An 8209-nucleotide genomic window follows, 5' to 3' on the forward strand; every position below is an offset into this window, starting at 1 on the left:
TAGGAAGGGCCAGTGCCATTCTGGGGTGTATTAGAGGGGCTGTGATTAGTGTGGGTCGAGGGAGGTTCTCCTTCCCCTCTACTTTGCCCTGTTGAGGCCTCATCTGGAGTACAGTGTCCAGTTCTGGGCTTCCCAGCTCAAGGAGGACAGGGAGCTGCTTGAGAGAGTCCAGCACAGAGTCACAAAAATGATTAAGGAAGTTGAATGTCTTCCTTATGAGGAGAGCCTGAGGGAGCAGGGGCTGTGTAGCTTGGAGAGGAGGAGACTGAGAGGTGACCTCATTCATGTTTATGAATATGTAAGGCGTGAGTGGCAGGAGGCTGGAGCAAGCCTCCTCTTGGTGATGCCCAGTGACAGGACAAGGGGCAGTGGGTGGAAGCTGAGGCATGGGAGATGCCAAGTCAACCTGAGGAAGAATTTTTTCCCTGTGAGGGTGACAGAAGACTGGAACAGGCTGCTCAGGGAGGTTGTGGAGTCTCCCTTTCTGGAGATACTCCAGAACTGTCTGGATGCATTCCAGTGTGATCTGCTCTGGCAGGGGCGCTGGACCAGATGATCTTTTGAGGTCCCTTGCAGCCCCTTATATTCTGTGATTCTCTGATAGTCGTGCACTGATGTGCATCTTGCTCACTTCACCTGTGAGCTGCAGGAACAAAGCATTTGAAATGTGATTGAGTCATCTTGCCAAACACTACCAGGTCTTGGTGTTGAGGAGAGGGCATGAGTAGAATACTTGAATAGAAGCATTAAGTTTGGAAGATCATTGAGTCCCAGTCTTCTACCCAACACATCCATTGCTGCTAGACCATGTCCCAGAGTGCCACATCTAGTTGTTTTTGGAACATCTGCAGGGACAGTGACTCCCCCACCTCCCTGGGCAGCCTCTTCCAATGCCTGACCACTCCTTCAGGAAAAAAAATCTTCCTAATATCCAACCTGATGCAGCTTGAGGCCATTACCTCTCATCAGTTACCTGGGAGAAGAGGCCAACAGTGGCCTCACTCCAGCCTCCTTTCAGGTAGCTGTAAAGAGCGTGTTCTGCCCGGTCTGGAGGATGTGATAGGACCCTTGTGCAGGCTTCAGCTGTTAAGACTTAATCTGAGTGCTCATCCCTACCACATCTCCCTCACATGTTCAGCTTTGATTGTAGCATAACCTTCTCCACCTGCTGCAGCAGTATTAGGTGAGGGCTGATCTGATGTAGCTGTAAAGCTGTGCTGAAAGCCTGGAATCCCACTCCAAATGGATGAGCAGATAGACAGTGTCTTGACTGCACCAGTTAGCTGCAAAGTGCAGTCTCAGTGATCCTGGTATGAGAACCAAGCTGGGCATTATTTCCAGCTAACCAAAAGTGGTGTTCTGGCAGAATTTTCTTCCCTTCTTTACCAAAACTGAATGCAGTTGTTCAGTCTCAGTTGATCCTGGTATGAGAACCAAGCTGGGCACTCTTTCCAGCTAACCAAAAGTGGTGTTCTGGCAGGATTTTCTTCCCTTCCTTACCAAACATGAATGCAGTTGTTCAGTCTCAGTGATCCTGGTATGAGAACCAAGCTGGGCACTCTTTCCAGCTAACCAAAAGTGGTGTTCTGGCAGGATTTTCTTCCCTTCCTTACCAAACATGAATGCAGTTGTTCAGTCTCAGTGATCCTGGTATGAGAACCAAGCTGGGCACTCTTTCCAGCTAACCAAAAGTGGTGTTCTGGCAGGATTTTCTTCCCTTCCTTACCAAACATGAATGCAGTTGTTCAGTCTCAGTGATCCTGGTATGAGAACCAAGCTGGGCACTCTTTCCAGCTAACCAAAAGTGGTGTTCTGGCAGGATTTTCTTCCCTTCCTTACCAAAACTGAATGCAGTTGTTCAGTCTCAGTTGATCCTGGTATGAGAACCAAGCTGGGCACTCTTTTCAGCTAACCAAAAGTGGTGTTCTGGCAGGATTTTCTTCCCTTCCTTACCAAACATGAACACAGTTGTTCTTCGCTAACCAAATCCCTTCCTTTTGGTTTCCTGGAAAGCTTGAACAGCTCTTTTCTGTTGTCAGTGGGAGGAAAAGCAAGCTCTGAGCCTTAAAACACATAGTTTCATTGGTAAAAAGAAGATGCCTTAGGGAGGGCATTGATCCAAGTGCAGGAAGCAGCCTTTTGTCCAGCGCCCTTTTGTAGGATGAGCAGCAGCAGACCCGGAGCGTTTCATCGCCCGCTGCCTGGGCCAGCTTCTGAAGCATGCAGGAGTTGTGGTTGTTTTGACAACTGTAGACTAAATTTATCTGGAAATAAAGGGGGAAAATTTTGCCTCTCGTTGCTATGTGTGCCTTGTGTTTTATTTATAGTTTGTTAGCCAAACCTGCTGACAGGATATATCTTAACTTGCTGCCTGGGGAATGAAGGGAGGTAGGATTGTACCAGCCACTGCCTGGAGAAGGCATTCCAGAGGCTCTGAGAAACTTTACATGAGGCAGAAAGTGTGCAGGCAGATGGCAGCTGCTCTAATTAAGACTTACTGTCTCTGCCTCCTGCTTTTTTTTTCCTTCCCTGCTGCTGTGGCTTTTAAGGTATCTCTCTGCTTTTTACCACCAGAGGAATTTGAGTAATTTATTATCTATGCAGCACTCTGTGTGTTATGTTACACTGATAACCCAGCTTAAACCCACCAGAGTAAATGCCTTAAATCTTCAGTGAGCTGGACTAGGAAATGTGGCACTTTGGCCACAGCACCCCCAGGCAGCACTACAAGCTGGGATCAGAGTGGCTGGAGAGCAGCCAGGAAGAAAGGAACCTGGGGGTGCTGGTAGATAGTAGCTGAAGATGAGCCAGCAGTGTGCCCAGGTGGCCAAGAGAGCCAATGGCATCCTGGCCTGGCTCAGAAGCAGTGTGGCAAATAGGACAAGGGAGGTTATTCTGCCCCTGTACTCAGCACTGCTCAGGCCACACCTTGAGTGCTGTGTCCAGTTCTGGGCTCCTCAATCCAAGAGAGATGTTGAGGTGCTGGAAGGTGTCCAGAGAAGGGTGACAAAGCTGGTGAGGGGCCTGGAACACAAACCCTATGAGGAGAGGCTGAGGGAGCTGGGGGTGTGCAGCCTGGAGGAGGCTCAGGGGTGACCTCATTGCTGTCTACAGCTACCTGAAGGGAGGCTGCAGCCAGGTGGGGTTGGGCTCTTCTGCCAGGCAACCAGCAACAGAACAAGGGGACACAGTCTCAAGTTGTGCCAGGGGAGGTCTAGGCTGGAAGTTAGGAGGAAGTTGTTGGCAGAGAGAGTGATTGGCATTGGAATGGGCTGCCCAGGGAGGTGGTGGAGTCGCTGTGCCTGGAGGTGTTGAAGCAAAGCCTGGATGAGGCACTTAGTGCCATGGTCTGGTTGACTGGATAAGGCTTGGTGCTAGGTTGGCCTGGATGATCTTGGAGGTCTCTTCCAACCTGGTTGATTCTATGACAAGTCTCCCAAGACAGCAGCAGCTTGTGGGAACCAAAAAAAAAGGGGAGTCAGCTATGTGTGATGAATGATGTATCTTTGGAGCACATCCCTGGGGATCCTTGACGCAGTAGGACTGAGGATAGAAACAGCAAATTGGTGTTCTTGCCTTGTGTAACTTTAGCATGGAAGTGACATAACTTAGAACAAAGGAGTGAAAGAAGTCAGTGTTAAAGTAGCTAACATCTCACTATTCCCTCACTGTTACCCAATAAGAATGTTTTAATACAATCACTGTGTTCTATAACTTGTAGAGTGGGATACAAAAGGCTGTGGATATAGCAATAAACAGCTTTGGAGCTCTTAGGCTTTTTGCCCTTGGCTTCCAGCTTCAGCTTTGTCTGCTGTGTTGCTCTTTTGTCCCTCACCAATAAATATATACAGCGACAGCAGCTGGAGATGTGGCAATGAAGTTGCCATTTATGGTTTGTTGCTATTACCCTTTGCCAGAACCCTTTGAGCTGAGGCTTGTAAAACACAGTGACAGTCTACGCTGCTCCAGAGGTGCCAGGACAAAAGCGAGGCTCTGTAGCTAACTGGCAGGTGGCATTTTTGTTCTGCTGTGGGGAGACCTCACCTGGAGTACTGTGCCCAGCTCTGGAGCCCTCGGCACAGAAAGGGCATGGACCTGATGGAACAGGCCCACAGAAATGATCAGAGGGCTGGAGCAGCTCTGCTGTGAGGACAGGCTGAGGGAGCTGAGGTTGTTCAGCCTGGAAAAGAGAAGGCTCCAGGCAGACCTCAGAGCAGCCTGCCAGTACCTGAAGGGGGCTACAAAAAGCCTGCAAAGGGACTGTTTGCAAAGGCCTGCAGGGACAGGCTGAGGGACAATGGTTTGAAATAAGAGCAGACTGAGATTGGATATAAGGAACAAGTTCTACACCATGAGGGTGCTGACCGGTGCCTGAAGGGGGCTACAAAAAGCCTGCAAAGGGACTGTTTGCAAAGGCCTGCAGGGGCAGGATGAGGGCAATGGTTTGAAAGGAAAGAAGAGCAGATTGAGAATGGATGTAAGGAACAAGTTCTGCACCATGAGGGTGCTGGAACAGTGAAACAGGTTGCCCAGGGAGGTAGTTGAGGCTCCATTCCTGAAGGTGTTCAAGGTCAGGCTGGACAAGGCCGTGAGCAGCCTGCTCTAGTGGAGGATGTCCTTGCTGACTGCAGGGGCTTAGACTGGATGACCTTTGGAGGTCATTTCCAACCCAAACCATTCCATTGATTCCATGTTGTTGCTCCTGATGGGGTGCAGTTAGCACAGCTGACAATCACCTCACCACCTTCCTTGAAGTTTCTGGGGGCATTTTGTTGTTGTCATTGGAGTGGGTGAAGGCTGTGCCAGTTGGCTGCCTGCTGATGCTGGCCAGGATACTTCAGCTTTTGAAATCAAATCTGTTCCTTTCCCTTTGTGCTGGGGCCTTGCCCAGGGTTTGTTCATTTGAGATCTAAAATGAGCATTTGTTTGGTCACTGCAGAATTTCAGAAGCTGTGGAGGAGCATTCCCGTGGATTCTATGGATGAGGAGAAAATTGAAGAGTATCTGAAACGACAGGGGATTTCTTCCATGCAAGAAACTGGACCAAAGAAAATAGTAAGAGATAAAAACTGCTGATCCTCCTAGGAGAGTTCTCCCTTCCTGACCCCCACGGTGTTAATTCCAAAGCATGTTGCTGAGCCTATGCACAGCTGCTTTCTGCAGCTCAGGGAAGTGCAACCACTTTGAAGAAGCTGCAGAAACCAGTGCTGGAGCCAGCAGTCAGTGTGTTTAGAACTTGTTTGAGCCAGAGTCATCCAAGCAAGCATCAAGAAGAGGGCAAATGCCAGAAATCCCCGAGAGCTCCAAAGTGGAAGCTGCTGCTCGAAGCTGTAGGACACATCAGAAGTAGAAGGATCATTGCTTTTATTGGGAGAAGGGTGGGGTTTAAAAAGCAGAGTTTTTAACTTTCCCTTTTCTGTTAAATAGCTTTGAAAGCCTGATGGGAACTGTGGAAGGTGCCTCCCACCACACCCACACTGCTTTGCAGACTGGGTGCAACCTGCTTGTGTTTTACAGGGAGGCCACAATGGCTGTGAGCTCTCCAGCAGTGCTTTCTTCCTGGCTCCAAGCAAATCTTTTCACACTGATTTGTCTTTCTCTTCTGCACTTGGCTTCAGATCGTCCTTTCAGAAAGCTTTGGCTTCAAATTGGCCTTTCAGAGAGCTGTTCCATACAGGACTCGTTTCTGGTTTCTGCTAGTCCCAGTGCTAAATGCTTTAATCCCTGTCCTCATAGAATCACAGAAAGGTTTGGCTTGGAAGGCACCTTAAAGGTTGTCTAGTTCCAAACCCTTGCCATGGGCAGAGACACCTTCCACTAGCTCAGGTGACTCAAAGCCTCAGCCAGCCTGGCCTTGAACACCTTCAGAGAGGGGATATCCATAACCTCCCAGGACAACCTGTTCCAGTGTAGATTCTCCTCCTGAGTCCCTTATCTGCTAGATGTGTCTTTGAGCACTCTGTAGATAGAATTATGGGGCATATACCTGCATCTGTAGCTGCATGACAGTGTTTGCAAGCTTCACTTACAAACACCAGCTGAACTGTGGGATGCAGAGACTCTGCTCTGCCACCAGAGTCAAATCCTGGACTGGATTTATGAGAACAGTTAGAGATTGGAATCCTCTCCCAAGGGAAGCAGTGGATTCCCCTACATGGGACTGTTTTAAGACCCAGCTCAACGGAGTGCAGGGCTAGCTCATTTCAACCCCTCCATCACCTAGAAAGGTGGGATCAGATGATCCTTGGGGTCTCTTCCAACCTGGCATTCTGTGACTCTGGATTTGAGATGAATGCTGTTGTTCCTTGCAAAACCAAGCAAGAACCTTCCTCTCCTGCCCAGCCCTGATTCAAGCAGGGCTCTCCTTGGCCAAAGTGGCGCCTAGCTCAGCGTCACACCACGGGTCAGGTGTCACAGCTGGAGGGGGGCAGATCTTTTGACTACAGTTTCATTTCTTCTTGTAGGCTCCTATTCAGAGGAGGAAGAAGCCAGCTTCTCAGAAGAAACGCCGGTTTAAGACTCACAACGACCACTTGGCTGGAGTATTAAAAGATTACTCTGATGTCGTTCCTGGCAAGCAGTGACCAGCTGAGTCCTGGAGCAAATGTGGCTTTTATTCAGGCTTTTTGCCACCCAGGCTCAGTGTCTGCTTGCAGAAAGACTGACTGTACATAGTTATGTGATGTGTTTCCCCCATCCCAGCAGCACCAGGTCGGTGTAAGAGAGAGTTTTGAACTCCTACATGTAGAGTTTAATTTAACTGGCTGATGGGAAATGTGTCTTTAAGAGGTTCTGGCTACTCAGCCTCTTGGCATCGAATGCTAAATGGTGCTGAGCATGTAAGGCAGGGGTTCCTGTGCAGTGCTTCACTCTGCTGAGTGGGTGTTCACCTGGAATTGCTTACCAGGGGCTTCCTAGCAGAATTCTGCAGATTCATTTGGCCTGTTTCAGGAGAACTTTTTCCTCAAATTGCTGTGGGGAAGTTTCTTTTAACAGGCAAACACACCCACTGTTTTCTCCAGGCCGTGGGACTGAGCTTTACTGCACAGCAGTGATATCTGAGGCTCAAACTCAGAGACAAAGTCCCTCTCCTGAACTCCCAGCAGGCTGCCTCATGGCAATACAGCTGGAGCTTCCTAAAGCTCCTCACAACCTGCCCTCGGCGATCTCTCATCACTGTTGTGTTGCACAGTTCTCTGTGGGCAGGAGGGAAATAAAATGGCAGTGTAATGCTGAAGCAATTTTTTATTATTACTATTATTTGGAAAGTAATAAACTTAGAACCATAGAATCATTAGGTTGGAAAAGACCTTTGATATCATTGAGTCCAATCATAACCCGACCACTGGACTATATCCTGAAGCATCACATCTACACACTTCTTGAACACCTCCAGGGATGGGGAATCCACCACCTCCCTGGGCAGCCTGTTCCAAGCCTGACCACTCTTGCAGCAAAGAAATTGTTCCTAATATCCAACCTAAATCTCCCCTGTTGCAGCTTAAGCCCATCTCCTCCCATCCTACCACTGGTTACTGGGGATGTTACCTTGCAATGCTGGTTTCCAGTGTTGATTCCTTAAAGAATGAGAAAATCAGCATCCTCTCTACTTGTTGTGTTTTCCTTTTCATGGAGGTAAAGGAATCTTTCCTGTATTGTTTTTTATCTTCTCAATGAGTTACTGTTCTGGGCTCACACTCCTCTTCTTATCATTTGTGGTTGGGGAGTGAGGAGGAACCACCTTAAATGAAAGCTCCCTGCAGACGCCTGATGCTTTCTGCACCACAGACTCAGGTGGAACGTGGCCAAATTATGTCCTCTTGCTAACTTATTTTTATGTACTGAAGCAGAGTCAATCAATGCTGATACTGTTTTCATGGCACTGCAGGAGAGGAGTTGTTTCTCTGCTCTTCAAGGGTTAGGATCAAAGATAAGAGGTGACTGCACTACCCCACCGACAGCGGATCGTGAGCTGTTGTCTTGCTTGATCTGCCAGGGGTTGGAGCAGAGGACATGAGAGCTGGACCCACCAGCAGAGGAAGAGTAAGGCTTTGTTGCTGTCTCACTGAACAAGTTATGTCTGCTTGGGGAAGCTCAGAAGGAGGAACACGTTTCTGTAAGTGCAGCATTTCTCCTCTCCTGGTTTTAAAGAGTGCAGGGGGAGCAGCAGGCAGTGCTTCCAGCATTGCACATCAGCCTTGTTTAAAGA

General features: G+C 48.7%; 1 protein-coding gene across 5 annotated transcripts in view; it reads left to right on the forward strand.

Moving 5' to 3' along the window:
- Positions 1-7294, forward strand: part of GTF2E2 (general transcription factor IIE subunit 2) — a 36419-nt gene extending 29125 nt beyond the window's left edge. For 4 of the 5 annotated variants that reach the window (XM_064149758.1, XM_064149756.1, XM_064149759.1 and 1 more), the window contains exons 7-8: positions 4940-5055; positions 6465-7294. In XM_064149758.1, the coding sequence (XP_064005828.1) occupies positions 4940-5055; positions 6465-6584 (236 nt within the window). In that variant the 3' untranslated portion in view covers positions 6585-7294. The remainder of the gene's footprint in view (positions 1-4939; positions 5056-6464) is intronic. The other variant, XM_064149761.1, reaches the window with a different exon arrangement.
- The last annotated feature ends 915 nt before the right edge of the window (positions 7295-8209 follow it).

Source organism: Pogoniulus pusillus, chromosome 10 (assembly GCF_015220805.1).
Source record: "Pogoniulus pusillus isolate bPogPus1 chromosome 10, bPogPus1.pri, whole genome shotgun sequence".
NCBI classification, from domain to species: domain Eukaryota; kingdom Metazoa; phylum Chordata; class Aves; order Piciformes; family Lybiidae; genus Pogoniulus; species Pogoniulus pusillus.